This window comes from Culex pipiens, chromosome 1 (genome assembly GCF_016801865.2).
Source record: "Culex pipiens pallens isolate TS chromosome 1, TS_CPP_V2, whole genome shotgun sequence".
Lineage (NCBI taxonomy): Eukaryota > Metazoa > Arthropoda > Insecta > Diptera > Culicidae > Culex > Culex pipiens.
The window spans coordinates 38,711,666-38,730,416 of record NC_068937.1 but is presented as its reverse complement, the minus strand read 5'-3'; the positions used below and the strand labels follow the sequence as shown (position 1 = coordinate 38,730,416).

The 18,751-nt window shown below is 37.0% G+C and overlaps 1 protein-coding gene across 2 annotated transcripts; it reads right to left on the bottom strand.

Moving 5' to 3' along the window:
- Positions 1 to 2,739: 2,739 nt before the first annotated feature.
- LOC120423876 (AT-rich binding protein) lies at positions 2,740 to 18,550 on the bottom strand. Of its 2 annotated transcripts, XM_039587825.2 has the most exons (7): positions 17,878 to 18,550; positions 11,377 to 12,108; positions 4,773 to 4,931; positions 4,014 to 4,606; positions 3,527 to 3,936; positions 2,988 to 3,277; positions 2,740 to 2,880 (listed from the first exon to the last, which is right to left on the bottom strand). In XM_039587825.2, exons 2-7 carry the CDS (start codon positions 11,623 to 11,625, stop codon positions 2,875 to 2,877), a joined length of 1,707 nt encoding a protein of 568 aa, XP_039443759.1. In that variant the 5' UTR covers positions 11,626 to 12,108; positions 17,878 to 18,550; the 3' UTR covers positions 2,740 to 2,874. The 2 variants fall into 2 exon arrangements, with proteins under 2 accessions (XP_039443759.1, XP_039443758.1); XM_039587824.2 differs by having other exon boundaries at positions 2,813 to 3,277.
- Between the last annotated feature and the right edge of the window lie 201 nt (positions 18,551 to 18,751).

Here is an 18,751-nt window from a genome sequence, read left to right as displayed (position 1 = left end):
AAATATTTTTTTTCTCAAAAATACGTAGTATTAGGGTAATTCTCCGCCAACTCACACAGCAGTTGCCCCGACTCCTCTTCGATTTGCGCGAAACTTTGTCCTAAGGGGTAACTTTTGTCCCTGATCACGAATCCGAGGTCCGTTTTTTGATAACTCGTGACGGAGGGGCGGTACGACCACTTCCATTTTTGAACATGCGAAAAAAGAGGTGTTTTTCAATAATTTGCAGCCTGAAACGGTGATGAGATAGAAATTTGGTGTCAAAGGGACTTTAATGTAAAATTAGACGCCCGATTTGATGGCGTACGCAGGATTCCGAAAGAAAGTATTTTTCATCGAAAAGAACACCAATTTTTTTTTAAATTCTCCCATTTTCCGTTACTCAACTGTAAAAAAAATTTGGAACATGTCATTTTATGGGAAATTTAATGTATTTTTCGAATCTACATTGACCCAGAAGGGTCATTTTTTCATTTAGAACAAAATTTTTCATTTTAAAATTTCGTGTTTTTTTCTAACTTTGCAGGCTTATTTTTCAGATTGTAACAATGTTCTACAAAATTGTAGAGCAGACAATTACAAAATTTTAATATATTCTCGATTAAATTTCAAAAGGCCCTATCTGCATAGGAAACCCATGAGAGATAGGTTTTTTGAAAATTTAATCTAGATATAGACATAAGGGGTTTGCTTATAAACATCACGAGTTATCGCGATTTTACGAAAAAAAGTTTTGAAAATGTTGGTCGTCGTCGATCATGGCCGTTTATGGTCACCCGCGACAGACACGGACGACGAAACAAAGAGAAACGCAAAAAGTAACTTTTTCAAAACTTTTTTTCGTATAATCGCGATAACTCGTGATGTTTATAAGCAAACCCCTTATGTCTATGTATCATTTTTTTGTAATTGTCTGCTCTACAACTTTGTAGAACATTGTTACACTCTAAAAAATAACCCTGCAAAGTTAGAAAAAACACGAAATTTTAAAATGAAAATTTTTGTTCTAAATGAAAAAATGACCCTTCTGGGTCAATGTAGATTCGAAAAGTACATTAAATTTCCCATAAAATGACATGTTCCAAAATTTTTTACGGTCGAGTAACGGAAAATGGGAGAATTTTAAAAACTTTTTTATTGTTCTTTTCGATGAAAAATACGTTTTTTCGGAATTCTGAGTACGCCATCAAATCGGGCGTCTAATTTTACATTAAAGTCCCTTTGACACCAAATTTCTATCTCATCACCGTTTCAGGCTGCAATTTATTGAAAAACACCTATTTTTTCGCATGTTCAAAAATGGAAGGGGCCGTACCGCCCCTCCGTCACGAGATATCAAAAAACGGACCTCGGATTCGTGATCAGTGACAAAAGTTACCCCTTAGGACAAAGTTTCACGCAAATCGAAGAGGGGTCTGGGCAACTTTTCCCGATTTCGTGTGAGTTGGTAGAGAATTACTCATTATTAAATTTTGAGTAGTTAAAAAATGTTTTCAAAAAGTATGAAAAAATCCCAAGTTGCAAAAAAAACATAAATTTTGAGTATTTTTTGCGAAAATACGCAGGTTTTTTAGTATTTAAAAAAAATGTGTTATTAGTTTAAAAATGTATGAAAAAATGCCGATCATTTGATACCCATATTGTAAAAACTGACATTTTGAGTATTATATATACGTATGGGAGCGTTTTTTATTACGTAACGCAGTTGGGGGAAGGGGGGGTGGAGGCCGAGGCCACACAATTTTTTTTTAAATTTGTATGAAAATTTTGTTACTAGGGCAATTTTTTGCGTTACGTAATAAAAGAACGCTCCCTAGTTTTGTTAAAATTTTAGTATTTAAAAAAATGTTATCATTTCCGAAATGTATGAAAAATCCCGATCATTTGACACCCATATTACAAAAACAATGATCTTGAGATTTTATTGTCGAGAAAAATTTGCATTTTAAAAATACAGGAAAAAAAAACTTATTTTTGTAAAAAAAAATCATGTAATTATAATTGCAATGGATAGCTGACATCATCCCGATTACAAAACACTATAACACTTTTTAAAGTTTGGATGATTTTTCATAGGACTATCGAGGTTTTTAAGCGAAGATGGCGTTCGAATGGTGAACGCCCGAAATGTCAAAATCACGCAGTGGTACCAACATTACGGAAAAAGTGTGCCATGGCATGACAGCCTCATTTTTTTTCTAATGTTGGTGCTACTGCGCGATTTTGACATTTCGGGCGTTCACCATTCGAACGTCATCATCGCTTAAAAACCTGGATAGCCAAGGTCTCTCATATAGCTAAAATCCCATAAGCTCTGTGCTTCAGTTATGCATCCCCCATATGCGGTGCTAAACCGAGGCATGACTGTAGGTATGTATACAAATTTCCAAAATTCTGCCTCCGCTATGTTGGGCGCCATCTTGGATTGCCCATTCCATAAGTACTTTAAAGCATTCTAGAGGTCATATTCGAAATCAGCAACCCCAAATTAGCTAAATTGGAATAGTTGATGGAATTCAGAAATCCAATTATGTTGTTTTTTTCCATTCAGCCACCATATTGGACGCCATCTTGAACATTTAAGTTTTATTTGAGAATAAGGAAAAACAACACGCCGATTTGGATTTAGAAGGTCGATTTAGCTTCTTGCAAATCTATTTTAGTGCCTTGACTAAAGAGACCTATACAAACCTCCGTGATCGCCTGCAGATTCTTATCTCTGTTGCTATTATTATTGTTGCTGCTACTACCACTGCTGCTGCCATTACCGGAACTTCCAGATCCGCTACCACTCCCCTCGCCGTTGCTACCTCCCGTCGTCGTCGTCCCACCCGCAGACGTCACCACCACCCCACTGCTGCCCGTTGTTTGCTGTCAATACTGTAGGAGTGTATGTGGGAACGAAAAAAACAAGAACAAGAGAGAAAAAGAAGGTCAAGATTCGCCTGCCCAAGCTAGTTCCCCTTTCCCGCTGTGATTCCACCTACTTCCAAGTGGCTCTTGGCGTGCAGAGTCCACTCGTCCCGGCTCGGGAACATCCGGCCGCACAGCTCGCAGGTCCAGGATAGTTGGTGCTGCTGTTGCTGCTGGTGGTGCTGCAGGGTCATTCCGCCGGGGATCGTAGATTGTTGCTGCTGCTGTTGTTGAAGGGATGACTGTTGCTGTTGTTGTTGTTGGGAGATGTTGTTGACCACCGTGGTCAGGGTTTGCGTGGCCAGGGCGTGGTGGTCAATTAGTAACGGTTTATTGTCTTCGCTTTTGGTTTCTTCTTTTTTCACTAAAATTGTAAGTTGAGAATGTTAGTAATGAAGGGGAATTGAGAATATCCAGGTTGGCCACTCTTTTCCAGTTAAAAAGAGAAATTAGAATGAGAGAAAAAGGCCGAGAGAATTTTACTCTCAGTCTAATTTGCGGTTGTTTTACTCTCATCTGCTGGAGATGTTTTGTTTAAGTTTTGTCTGAAGCCGAGTGACCACCCTGAACATATAAATTTCAAGTGATCGCTTATCGTCGATCTGGTTCGTGCCATTACAGTTCTGCCTCTTCCCGAGCGGTGCAATGTTGGTCGGCGTGACATGTTTGAACTTGTTCATGTGGATCACCAGCTTGTCGCGTCGTGCAAAGGCCCGATCGCAAACCTCGCAGATGTAGGGCTTCTCGCCCGTGTGGATCCTCATGTGGATCGTCAGTTTGTCCTTCCGGGCTAGGCCCTTGCCGCAGACGGTGCATTCAAAGACCGGTTTGGGCGGGCCCGTCGGGACGGCCGCCGGGGCCTTGGCCTTACTGTTTGCGGAACTCTTCGACTTGGACGAGGACTGCTGAACCTGCTGGAGCGCTTTCAGCCGCGTTCCCGGGTGCATCGAGCCACCCTCGGCGTACGGTTCTGTAAAGGGAATAAGGTTTGGCCGCGGAATGTTGGCCGGAATCTCCGGTGACCTAAAAGGTGGCGGCGGAGGTGCAAAAAAGAGCTTTCGGTTAGATATAATCAAGAAATTGTGCGGTTGACGATGTACCAATTCCCCAAACTTTGAAGAACGCGTACTCCACCTTCATAACCCATACCGACGTCGTCCGGGACGGTGAAGGTACTGGTGCTGTCCCCCCCGGTCCCGGTCGCGGTCGTCGTCGGCGTCGGAGCGTTCGTGGTGGTGGCCGCGGTGGAGTTGGAGTTGGAGATGATGGTGTTGAGCTGCGGCACCTTGATCGTGTGGGCGTAGTGCGTCAGCGTGAGCGGGTTCGTCGTCGGAGTTGCGGACTGCTGCTGATGCTGCTGTTGCTGCTGTTGATGGCCGTGCTGGTTGGGCTGTTGTTGCTGCTGCTGATGCTGCGGAATGTGCGGTAGCACCTGCTGGTGGTGAAACTGCAGCACCGGCTGGCTCTCGTGGCTGTTCGGCTTCGACTTCTTGGCCGACCTGGACGAACTGTGCTGAATTTGGACAATCGGCTGCAGTTGTTGCTGTTGTTGTTGCTGCTGTTGCTGCTGCTGCTGGTGTTGCTGATGAAGTTGCTGGGCGGCCTGCATCATCTGCTGCTGCACGGCCATGTGCGCCTCGAGGTAGGCATTCTTCTGCGCGGGCGTCATCTTGTCAATGTTTACCGTACCGTCCTTTGAGGAAAAATCAGAGAAAGGGAATCGTCACCAACACGTTTCCACGCAGTTAAAAAATGCTAAAATGAAGTGCAACCTTCATTTCCAAACATTTTTCAACTGCGCAGAGCTACAAAGGCAAACTTCGACGAAGGAAGAAAAAACCGATCTTACCGCGACTCACCTGAAAGTTAATTGTGGCCGTCACCACCCGCATCGAGTCGGCGTAGTTACGCAGAATGGCGTCGGTTTGGACGCAGTTGGTGCGCCATTCGAAGAACTGCTCGATCTTGGCCAGACACCGGTCGCAGATCTTCTTCGGCAGAAAGTCCTCCTTGTTTATCTGGCAGCATAAGGAAGCACGTGAGAGAGAAAGAGAAAGAAAGAGAATTCAATTAAATTGTTCAGGGTTACGCCAAACTTAAAACTAAATGTCTTATAACTCGTTACTGAGGTGACAATAAAAAAAATCGACCTCAGGGATACTCCCTGATTCGATTCCTTAAGTAAAACTAAGTGACTGTGAAAATTTTGAGCGAAATCGGATAAGGTTTAAGGGTCGCTTCGTTAAAGATGGTTAATAAAAATCGGTTCATACAAAAACGTCTTTATTCATAAAATTTTACTCAAGAAAGTCCACTGTACGAAAATCAATTAATTCAAATATTTGTTTGATACAAAAACGTCCGATTTCTTGCCCCGGGGAGATTCCCGGAATTTCCCCTTGAAAAAATACCAGTTTCCCGCTGTAATTTCCCGAAAATTTCCCAAAATTCAAGCAAATCAACCAAATCATCCCCCGGTGGTTGGTCACTTTTTCATTTGACACTTTTTTAGTTTGTACCCCGTTGGTTGGTCAAAGTCAAACTAAATAAATGACGAACTGTCACTTTTTACACGGCGCTCAAGCACACTATCGAAACGATCGAAACAAACGATTGGTAGGGTGTGTGTGAACTCCGTGTAAAAGTGGTGTCAAACTAAAAAGTGGCCCCGTTCGTTTGACAACAGTTGGTGTCAAACCACCGGGGTTTGAGTGTATTTGTTTACTTTTTGGCACCAATGCAATGTTATGAAAATGTATTGAAAAACAATGATAAAATTTGTTCTGATCAACTTACAGTTCTTATTGAACTAAACAACTCTAGAAAAAGCCCTTGCTTATTCGTTGTGCAACAGAAATGGTATGGAATGAAAATAAGCCATTACTTCCTTGATTATTTGAACATTTACATTACAGCAAATCCATTTGAAAATAGCCTAAACCAAAAAAAAAGTTCTCCAATCGGTGCACATCATTCGGAGCTTTTGCTTCGAGATTTGTGTTACACACATTTTAATATTTTGGAAACAACGAGAACTATCGATATAATTTCGAATTCATCCTCTAAGGTACTTTAAACCAAACTATTTACAACATAATTTGACTAATTATAAAATCAGATTGCTTCAGGATTGGGTCCGTAAGTTTCACAATTTGGGAATAAGAAGACGGCAACTTCCTTGGTTGCTGTGCACCCTTAAAGGAAAAAAATGGGTTTTTGGTGATTTTTTAAATCGAAGCCCGTCTAGAGGCGGGATTGGGTTGTAGAGGGTTAAAAAATCAATATAAAAATTATTATATATTGAAGGCGCCCAAAGAATGCAAACAAATTTTAAAAGTTAGCTCTGAATTTTTGAAAACTTTGAATTGTGATTTAATTTTAAAAAAATAAGCATGCAGCATGTAAATTAAAGGCTTTACTATTTTGCTTGTTATTAGTCATGAAAAACATAATTTGTTGAAAAAATCCCGTTTCCTGGAATTTTTGTAAAATTTGTATGGAAATTTTGTTACGAGGGTGGGGAGTGGTTTTAAAAATCCTTTTTTGCGTTACGTAATAAAAGAACGCGCTCTTTGTTAAAGTCTGTCCCATTTTGGTTTCATGTCGAGGAAATCAAGGTGAACACTTCTCAAATGATACATTATGATTAGGTTTAGTGAAATTTCACGATCTCGCGGAACGCGTGAAATCCGTAAAATTGGATACTTTTCATGAAACCAGAACCACGTGCACTTAATATTTTTCAAAAATAATTGGACAGAGCGGAATGGGTTTTCTGAAAACATTGCAGTGATTTTTTTGGTCGGGGTGTCATCGAATCTGATATTTTTTTCATTTTTTACTGTCGAATCTACACAGCAAAAAAAAACCGATGATAAAATCGCATGCAAAAGCATGCACATCACCTTTGTGAGCAAAAGCATGTAATATTGTATGAGAATAAGTGTGAACAAAAAGCATGTACGGAAGAAGAAAAAAAATATTTTACACCCCCCCAAAATATCAAAAATCTGGTGAGAGTCATAACCAGATTACCAAGTCCGCGCCCCAACCATCTCGGCTAACTCCCTGTCTTGTAATTGTTTGGTTCAACGCCAATGTATCAGTAGCTTTTCCCGTACGCCGTATATCTACTGTATACAATGTATGGGGAACTTACAGCTACATCGGTATTGGTCCGGACAATTTCACAGCGGCGAGATAGCCGAGAGGGTTGGGGCGCAGACTTGGTAATCTTGGATATTACTCTTATCAGATTGTTGATATTTTTGGGGAGTGTAAAATATTTTTTTCTTCTTCCGTACATGCTTTTTGTTCACACTTATTCTCATACAATATTACATGCTTTTGCTCACAAAGGTGATGTGCATGCTTTTGAATGCGATTTTACACAGATTTTTTTTACTGTGTAAGTATTACCTCTAAGCTACTATATAGCGATTTAGAAATATTTATGATCCTAGATAGCGATGATGAAATATTGAGAAAATGCATTTAGTTATAAAAATTCAACTTTTCAGCACATGTTTCGAAAAGCAACACTTCACGACACGTTTTGGTTTTTAATTTGGCCAAACACACGCAAACCAAACTAAACGTTTAACTGAAAAGAAGGATTTTTCAGAATTGCAAAAAAAAAAGTTGTATGTAATGCGTTGCAAAGCTCAATTTTTAAGCACTTTTCAAACGAATCACTTTCGATTAAAGAAACCATCATTTTGAAAGTTGTTGAAAGAACAAGTAATTTGAGCCTTATACTATGTTAGTACAGAAAGGTTTACTGGAAGTACCAGTATTATCTCGCTGATGACTTCCTTTATTTTAAGATTTCCAGGAAAGGGTTTCACTCGCTTCCCCAATATTGCATTGTCAACTCCACCAATTAGAGAACCCATTCTAGTTCCGTCTGGTCCAGGTCCATCTCCCGGTTCCGAGTTCCGAGTTCAATAAGTCTGCACCGAACCCTTTGTTTAGCACAAAAGTTTTAAACACCTACCACACGTTCATCAACTCAAATCCTAGACGGATTGCCTTGCATTATGTATCAACTTCTTGCACCTTCCAACCCCTCTCTCTTCTTGGGTCTCTATGTACATGGATTTCTCAGAACTCTGGACGCACCTTTGGCCAGCATCTGCAGCCGGTTCTGATGCACTTGCTGCAGCCCACATTATGCGTACGGCAAAATATTTACATACAGTGGGATGCACGCAACTCCACCCAAACCACTTCTCGCAATTTGCATTGGGATTGGGCGGGGGCATTAGGGTGGTCTGAACTTGTTATAAGTTGAGATTTTGCATGCAAATTCCTGAGAAATTTATTAATTTTGGATTTCATAGGAAATCCAACCAGGTTTTAGTATGAACTTCGAAAGTTTCATTCAAGAACCACCCTAACGTTAACATGATGCACCGACAGGCTGCACAACCCAAGTCCACAACCCGCAATGCAATATTCAACTGCCCCCTTGTGCAGGCAGGCTTGTGAGACGTCTTGTCTAAGCTAATTTGCCCACCGAGAAGACCCTTTCGTCTGTGCGTGTACGTACATCCGGGCAGGTCGTCTGGAAGCAGCACAGAGAGGGGATTGTCAAGAAGAATCTGATTGCTGACTGGCTGAATGTGGTCTCTGGGAGATGACTGCAACTGACCAGTCGTCGTCTCGGAAGGTACAAATTGCAATATGCAACTAACCAAACTAGCTAATAAATCGATACTGAGGACTTTGTTCAGTTTGAACGCCTCAACGGCCGGCATCAAATGTCTTGTAGCGTAATGAACGATGCTAACTGAGGGGATGAAATGGTTGATTTTATTTGAGTTTTGCGGGGTTGGAAGGGGGAGCGGGTGTTATTCAGTCTGGTACGATTACTTGAAAAAATATTAGATTGAATTGATATTGCAAATTTCTTAGTGAAAGAACGTAGGTTGGTTTGAGAAGCCCATATCAATTTTGTTAACGATATTGGAAATATGACCTCTTATACCAATCAGCCAAGCAATTCTGGAATAAACAGCATTTATACAATATATGCACTTATTGGTACATATAATGATAACACATAAAACAACAAATTACAATAACAATACAGTCCAGACTCGATTAACTGAAGTTTTGATTATCCAAAGGTTTGTATAGGACTTGCAAATCAGCCATGCCAGATATACAGATAAATCTGTATTTGACAGATTTTTCGATCCCAAAAATCCCAAAAAATCTGTATGTACAGATTTTGTAAGAATTATTATATTTAAAATTTTCAACAATTCAGTAATTAAATTATTCAATTGTGTTTTCATTAGAATTTAACTGTTCTGCTCCAGGATGTTACATTTGCAATTCGTTTTGGAGAACCTTTCAACTGAGATCAATTCATAAGCCTTTGCAGGGAGGATACATATTTCTACGTTTAGATTTTGCTAACTGGGTGTTCTTTTAGGGAAAATACATTTTGAGAAAAAACTCTAGATCTATGGTAATTAAATTATGTTTTAATATAATTAAAAAGCTTAAATCTGCTATTAAATTTTTTAAAATTTCTTCTATGGCTTGGATTTTGACATGATTCAGATAAAATACAGATTTATTTTAAGAAAATACAGATCTCCCATAAAATAATCTAGCAACGTTGTTGCAAATGCATTTTTTTCAATATTTCATCACCGCCATTCTGGTCGTCATCTAGGATTCAAAATCACTTTGGAGTGATATAGTGGTCATCTATAAATTCCACAATGAAATATAAGACAATAAAATCTTTTTTTTTTGTAATTCTATTATCTGAATTGATATTTTTCAAGGGCCTTCGGATTAACGAGTCTGGACTGTAATCGGTAAAGAAACAAAAAATAAAACTTAAAAAAAATCCGTATCTTTTCAAAATTCAAGAAAGTAAAAATGAATAAAAGTAAACGATTTTTAAATAAATGTGTATTTCACACTAACGATTCAAATACCGTGAAAATTTGAGTACAGTCCAGACTAAATTATCCGAAGTTTCGATTGTCCGAAGTTCGATTATCCGAAGGTTTGTATGGAACTTCGGATAATCGAATTACAAAAAAAGTGTTTCGCATTTTTTTTTATTTTCTTACTTTTAACAGTCAAATTTGAATGGTCGATTGCTCATCAAATTAAAAAAAAAAACATTTAATTAATATGTCACCACTGCCATTTTGGCCACCATTTTGGATTTAAAAATTAATTAATTTATGGGTCATACTGAAGATCTGAAGATCAACAATCAAAAATAAGACAACGGAAAAATAATTGTGATTCGATTATCCGAAGTTTCGATTATTCGAAGTGAAATTTTGCCAAGGCCTTCGGATAATCGAGTCTGGACTGTATTACGTTAAAAAATTACTTAAAAAATTACATCGTTTGCTACCAATATTGAATAGTGAAAATTTGAGTGTAAAAAAATTAAAATATCAAGCCTAATTTTCAACATATCAATGAATTTTTTAAAATGCATTTTACATTAGTAATGTAAGATTTGATGAAATCAAAAATATTTTCGAAAAAAAAACGTTTTGCGGTAATGTACATCGAAATTATTCAAAAATTCTAATGATTTTTAAATACACCCAAAAAATGCTAAAAATGATTCAAAACGCAGAGAAATGCATTCAAAGTTGATTATAGCTAATTGCACTTAAATTTCCACGGAAATTGAGATTTTTCTGAAAAAAAAAATGTGGTGCAGGAATTATCAATTGATAGTATTTTTTTTTTCAACCACACATTTGCTTCACTTTTAATCACTCGAATTTGAGTAATTTGGGGTCGCTAAACTGGAATATTGTGAAAAAAAAAAAAAAAATACTGAAACTAGGATAGCTTGAAATTTACCTTTACATTTCTTATATTTTTGTTCATTTATGAACAAGAACTTATACCTCTCTCTTGATAAAAAATGTTAGTTCGTTCCTCTTAGTTAGACATTTAAATATTTTGTCATGAGTGCTCTTTTATAGATTAGAGCTTAGAATTAAAATTTATCCAAGCCGATCATCATTAAATTTGGGCCATCTTTAGTGCAATATGTACAAATATTATCGATATCCAAAGTAACAGCATTTTGATATTTAGATTTTTTAAGTTCTTTTAAACAACGCCCTTTCTAGACAGCAACCTTGCTCTTAAAAATCGAGGAGACAAAAAAAATGTGTGTGTTTTAACTATACATTAAATGTAAATTTGATGTACATTATCGCAAGAACTCTTATTTTAGAAAAAAATAATGTTTCGGTGAAACAAACGCCAAAGGTTGTTTGCAGTAAATTCTACATTTTTCATCTTGAATTATATAAATTTTGGGAATCACAAAAATAAATAATTAATTTTTATATTAAACATTATTTTTAAAATACAAAAAATATATTTTGGATCATTAAGTAATATGCTTAAGTTTAACTAACTCTAGTAAAAAGTCAAAAGTGAACCATACTAGCTTACCACAATCGGCAAAATGTTCCGGATCTTGAACAGTAGCTGGCGCTGTTCCGCCTCCTTGTCGAAGATGTTCAGCCGGGGTCCACTCTTGATGGAGCAAAACCGACACAAATCGATAAAGGCGGTAAAGTTGAGCTCTTCACTTCCGGTGGACGATGTTTGCTGCTGTTCACTTTGATGCTGCTGCTGAAGATGGTGTTGTTGCTGTTGCTGTTGTTGGTGGTGGCTGGTTGGAATCATCAAGTCGGACATCTTTTTCCGACCCACCCCTCACAAAAAACGTCAATCTTCTTTCGCACTCTGTCTGTTTGAAATTGAGATTCTGCCCGGTTGAACACCGCTTCAAGTCAATGTCTGCTGCTCAGAATCAACCACGCGTGCTGCCCTGCATCGCCACCCACCACGTGCTCACTTTACCGCCACGCCACCCCATCGTTGCAGAGAAAAGTTTTTCCTCGCTCTCCTTTTTCCACGCCAATATTTGTAAACATTAGCTGCCTGCGTCCTTGACGCGGGGTTTTCCCTCAAAACAATAAATTCATCGCGAAAATTGCGCGCGCTTTTTTTGCTTCGCTTTTCCTTTTTTTTTCCTTTAGACACTCACGGAAAACCCGCAAACACACACGCGAACGTCGCGAACGTTGCTGCCGGTTGCAGCACTTTAGGAGTATTGGTGAGCGAGGGGAACTCACCGTAACTCAGTGCAGAGTTGCTCGGGTGCACTGTGCAGGTTCTCTGTGGAAAAGAGAATGAGTTTGATGTTGAAATTATTCGATTCAAATTGAATTTAGTTTTGAAAAAGAAAATTAAATACAAAGACAAGGTTAAGGTAATTTTACACAAAAAAAATATTTAAAAAATGTTAGTTAAATTAAAATTAAAATTAAAAAAAAATATTTTTTGAGATTTAATTTTTGTTTTCCCCTTAAAAAATAAACAACTCAAGTTTGATGGATTTTCAATATAAAAAATACAATAAATATTGCACGAAAACGAACAAGTTCAATACAGAGCGTTGTATCGATTTGCTCCTTGTTGCGTTGGGCTCGTATAAGTCCAAGGAAGGTTGCTACGCCAAAAAGTTACAAGTTACAGATTGTTTGGGAAAAGTTACGTAGTAACAAAGCCGTTTTTCGATCGGTTCTCGATCAATTTACAAATTATAAAATTCAACAAAGCTTTGAGATGTTCATCTGCGCATCTTTCAAATGCTCTAAACTGAAAAAAGAATAAAAAAAGATTTGTTCAAAAAAATCAAATAAGTGTTGGAGGTCGCGATGGCTGTTACAACGTTTTACAAACTTACGAGATATTTAAAATTCCCGAGTTTTTTTGACAAAAAAGGTCTTAGAAGCTATTGTGCTTCATACGTTTAAAGGACCTTCAAAAAAACTCTGGATTTGTTTTTGTTGATTATATTTCTAATTCCTTTAAAATTATGAAGCATTCTCAAAAAATATTTTTTTGAACTTTGAAAAATATTTGCAACGCCCTAATCGAATCTTCGGATAGTCAAGTCAACTTTTTTTTGTATTATTCTTATTGTTTTAGATCAAATATGACCCCAAATATGTTCATAAGTGGTATTAAGAGGCAGTTTATGTAAATAAAAAAAAGGATTGTAAAAATAAATTTTGCCGCGTGCAATTACAAAACAATGGAATTTCACGGTACTTTAAGATGTGTGTGTGTGTGTGTGTGTGTGTGTGGTCCAATCCAATACCCGCTAACCGGTAGCGATATTATGGGAAAGTATAGTTTGTATCAGACTTTGTATATGCCGAATGCTGATACAACTTATCTCAGTCCCGGGTATTAGTGGTGATAGCCCTTGCGCTGCTTCCAACGACCCGTTTCAGAATGACAGAGCTCCTTGCGGTCCAATTCCGAGGTCGCTGGGCATTGTTCGGCCCCGCCTAAACATAGAAGCAAGCATCTGAAGGAAACTCGATCTATATGGGTTCGTTCAAAAATTACGTCCATGAATGGGGGGAGGGGGGGGGGTCTGAGGTTTGTGACAGCCCATGTTAAAGGGATAGGAAAAGTGCGTGACAGGGGGGAGGGGGGGGTCTGAAATTCCCAAAATCATTGGACGTAATATTTGAACAAACCCTATTTAGACTTCCAATCCCCTCAGGCAAATCAGGGATCAGCGCGTATTTAATATGAGAAGATAACATGTTTCAACACTACGGATCAATTCACTGTTAGAGTGTAAACCTTCTGATGGCCGACTGCTTAGCGTTCCAGACCACCAATCCAAAGGCGTGAGTTCGAATCCCGCCTGATTCATTTTCGTTTTTGTTCATATTCAAAGTTCGAATTTCTGATTCCAAATTTCAAAGGTACCGACCGGGATTTGACCCCTGAATCTTCTGCTTGTGAGGCAGAAGCCGTAACCATTAAGCCACGGAGCCGGTTCTTGGAATTTCACGGTACTTTAAGATGTACTGAAAACAAAAGCACAGCTCAATTGTGAACAGGAAAGTTACTGTAAAAATAACAGTAGTTCAAACCAAAATGAGTTACATAACAAATAATATGTATCGCAATAAATTTTAAAAGTTCAATTTTTCGAAATTTTAGTCCGCTGAGTTTGCAATTGAGTAAACTTTATTTAACTGATATTTTATAAATTATTTTTTGCTAAACTATCTCTAAAACCAGTAAACCAGTAGTTTGCTAAACTATCCCTAAAACCAAGCACATCATGAATGACATATTAACATAAGTAGGTATAATCAGTAAAAAAGGTTTGTATTTGCATATTTCTCATTAATTTAAGCAAAAGATAAATTTGAGTATTTCAAAAAAGGTTTAGTTTTGAATAATATTGATAAGGCTCGTATAAATATTTTTAAAAGTTTATGTCAACACTAAACCCCTCCAGGCCGCTTTAAAATCGGCCCGGAAAATCAGGGTACACAAAAAATATTTTTTCAAAAAACTTCGAAATTTCACTGCAAATGTAAGTCAATCAGCGGAAATCAATTTAAATGGCATTCCCCTGTGTTTGGAATCTTTTTTAACATCTTTGGGTTTATGAGAAAGTCTTTTGAATAATTGAAAATTTTCGATGGACAGTACCACAAAAAGTTGTTTTTTCGCTAAAATTTTTGTTTTCGTCGAATCTTACACTTTTTGAAAACTGATGTTTGCAAAATAACAGAATTAGTGCATTTTGAAACACTTTTTTCAGTCAAATGTTGAAAATATGGCTTCTTATTCCAATTTTTACTTTGTTTTGCACTCACCCTCGCCGAGGGACACAAAAATTTACCTTTTTCCTTATTTCAGAAAATTATAAAACATTGCAAATTTAAACATTTTTATTATACTTTGAACCAATAAAAAAAATACTTTATTTATACCAATATCGGTATTCCATTTTTTTAAATTTTCCCTTGATAAATGATTTTATTTTCATCGCTATTTTAATATTTTTTTGAGATATTTGAATATAAAATAGCTCAAACTGCTTTGCGTTTTTGCTCATTAATGTTTTGAATTCCGTTCTTTCACATTATTTTGAAAAAAAAATTGTAAAAAAGAAAAAAAATCTAGAGTTTTTAAAAGTTCTTACTTCCCCTGATCGCATACACGTCCCATATGCGTTTTCATCGTTTTTGAGTTATTGATGCAGTTTGGTTCAAAATCGTGTCCTCTTTCAGAAAAGCCTACCACATCCAGTACTTTGTTCTAAAAATCAGGAGGAAATCCAGTTTTTTCACATAAACTTAACACGTACCGTAAACCGGGGTGACTTTGATAGGATTTCAATTTGTTTTTAGAATATTTTCCAACAGGTAAGGTTTTTCTCAAGATTATTATTTTTAAAACATGTACTGGGGTAGGCCACACAGAGTCCATGCTTTATTTTGGAAAAAAGTTTTTTCAATAGTGTTTAGAAAAATAGTTACGTAAAAAATTCTTAGTTTTAATTCCGGGGTGACTTTGATAGTCATAGTTTTTTTTGTTAAAATCATATTTAAGATGTTCAAACTTTATTTGTACGATAAATGTACCATCACTAAAGTAGCTGATATAGTTTTTAAGAAAAAAAAATCAATGTTTACGTTAAGTTAACTAAGTTTATAAGCTTTTTAACAAAATACATATAAATTTTAGGTAAAATTGTTAAAAAGTCGGAATTTTGCCTGAAATTTGTTAAAACTAGTTTTGTTTATAAAATTATCGATTTATATTGCATTTTATACTGAATTCGAAGCACGAATCACAAGTTTTCACATTTTACATGAAATTTGTTCAACTGAAAATGCCTATAAATTTTGAGTTTTTTTTAACTGTGTTTCAAAAACACATATTATTTATTATTTACAAACTTATTTAACCTTCTCCTAGTGGAAAATTGTCCAAAGAATCCGAAAATGCAGTTGACTTCCATCAACATTTTCTTAACTATAGTTAACTAACTTTATAAACCTTTCAAAAATTTATGAAAAGTTCTTTTTGAGGTACTTTGAACACTTCTCTACCACGGTCAGTATGTTTCTGAACCATTCCTTACGTATTTTAATTGTACTCTTCATTTTGCGGAAAAATCGCAAACCTATCAAAGTCACCCCGGCTATCAAAGTCACCCCGTTTTACGGTACCGTCATCAGGGGTGACATTGGGTCTGGGGGGTGAGATTGGGTCATACAAATTTCTGCATTTTTTTATGACCCATTCTCACCCCCCAGACCCAATGTCACCCCTGATGACGGTAGCCTTATGTGTGAGACAAACTTAAAACGCGTTTTTCTCAGCTTGCTGTTTTTGCATATGGGGCATTTATGCTAATATGGGCAGTTTAAGTCCTTTAAAAAATCTAGAAATGTTAATTTGTAATAAATTGCTTCCAACATTACATTGTATTTATTCATGGCATTTTCATGGTAATGAACAAAATCTTCAAAAAATAATTCCAAATTTCCATGCAACATTTTTTAATCAGGTAAACTGCTTCTATTTTTTTTTTTTTTTGTTAAAAAACCTTGTGGAGTGTTTAAATTAATAATCAAGGTTTGAATACGCTGAAAAGCTATTCGACAGTTGATTATTTCGTATTTTGAGGAATTTAACGGTATTTACAAAATTTCACTGCCAAGGGCAAATTTCATGGATTACGTGGCTCCGCGAAATCACGAAAAATCATGGTTGGTTATGGTTTCCACTTTTTCAGAATTTGATCAGATCGTGAAAAAAAAAACAGTTTTTTTATTTCATATTTTATTGCAAAAACTCGATTTTGACTAACTTAACTCCCATTGATTTTTTTTAAATTTGGTTGAGCAAAAAGGCCATCTTCTGAATTGAGTATGATGAATGTTTCTAAAACAGCATGTTTATAATTTTAAGAAACAACAGTGATTTCTGAAAAGTTTCACAGGAAAAACGAAAAACGAAGTTGCCTTTATAGCTGTCGGCCACTATTGCTAGTACCAACCACTAGTGTCTTCCTTTTAACTACAAGGACTTCGCCGCCCTGGGCTCCTAAGTGTTTGAGTACGGCACGGAGCGACGGCGCCGGATACCCATATTTACACTTAGAAATTTAGAGCGCCCGCCGCGGGGTTCGAACCAGCAACCTCTGGATTGAGAGTCCAGTGCGCGGTCCGATTGATCCACACGGGCGGGACACAGGAAACACGTGCAATTACTTTCATGTAGTTTTGATAAAATACACTTTTTCCGAGTTAAAACTATTTTTTGGTATCATTTTGAAAAAAAATACTGTCTGTTTTCCAATTCCAAAAAGTGCCCAAAATAGGACGTAGAAAAAAAAAACTTATAAAGATTTAAATAACAAGCCATAGTCTCAACATTTGAATGCAAAAAGTGTCTTAAAATGCATTTTACACTAGTTCAGTTGTTTTGCAATCATTAGTTTAAAAAAAATATGATTTTACGAAAACTAAATTTTTTGGCGAAAAAAAAACTTTTTGCGGTGCTAAACATCGAAAATTTTCTAAAATTCAAAAGATTTTTAAACCAACCCAAACATGCTAAAAATGATTCTAAACGCAGGGGAATGCATTAAAAATAGATTTAAGCTGATTGCACTTAAATTTCCATTGAAATTGTGAAGTTTAAAAAAAAATTGCCCCCTGATTGACAAAAACTTTAAATAACATTTGTACCAGTTTAAGGCCTAATTTATTGTTCTCAAGTTGACTGTCTTTTTTCTGATCTGTGATCCCTGTCTTTTTCATCTACTGAATGATTAAAAACCGCTTAGGTGATTGAAAGTACATACATAAAATTAATACAAAGTATTCTAATATGTTAACAAGCGTTTTCAAAAGTTTGTTCAAAGAAAACTTCCAATTTCAGCAATATTGTTTTGCCCCCTTATTCATTTGTAAATATAAAAGGTGGAAGACAAAAACTTGAAACATAATTTTCACTGGTTTAAAAAAAATTTCAACAACATAACCAATAATTTCAGATATAAAAAATTTCAATAGAAACAAAAAATACAATAAGCAAAAAACAACTCACCTCATCGAATTCTACATTCCGTCGCAGTAAGTCCGGTCCACTCACCCCACAACGACACACACACACACACACACATAAACACACACTCAGTGCGGTGGAAATGTCTTGTGCGTGTGTTTTCCGAGAACGAGGCAGAGAGTCCTCGCACCGCTTGCTACGACAAGTGTGCAAGAGACTTTTCCTCAAACGCACACACACATACACATTGAGCAAAGGGGACGATTTATCGATCGCTTTCTGGCTGCTGCTGCTGCTTGCTCTGAGGAGGAAAATTTTCCAACCCTTATTTTCGAATTTCGAGTCTCTATTTTGATTCACGTTTTTGACTGTGCGTGCTGCCTAAATTTGAGCGTTTTTTGCTTCGAGTTGTGTTCTTTTCCGGGAAATCTAAAATTTTCACGGGGCTGTATTTTTCTGCGTTTTTTTTTTGTTTTTCACTGTGTAGAAAATACTTTAATTTTTCTTCAAATTTCTTCCTTAAAACACCAATAGTTAAATTTTGCCCTTCACTAGCCTACTTTGATTTCACTACACCACATTTCCAGAAAAATACAGGGGGAAAAGTCCTAACTAATCTGGCCAGCAAGGAAAACTCTTGTTCCGGTGTCAGGCCAGCTCCTTGGTGACCAGCAGAGTCCGGACTCTGGACTCTGGAGCGTGTCCGGTGCAGTCGACTGACGTTTGGAGAATGATTTAGCCTTCGACTTTTTCGATCTTTGGAAGACACCCCGTCCGTCCTTTGAAGAACGGGACCACTCACCGATGTTTGTATTGCAATTATGCTTGTGTGTGTGTTATTCCTCCCGGTGGGTGGTGCATCGTGCTTCGTTTTGGGAGGATTTGAGAGTCGGTGAGTGATTTTTAGGGTAAGGTA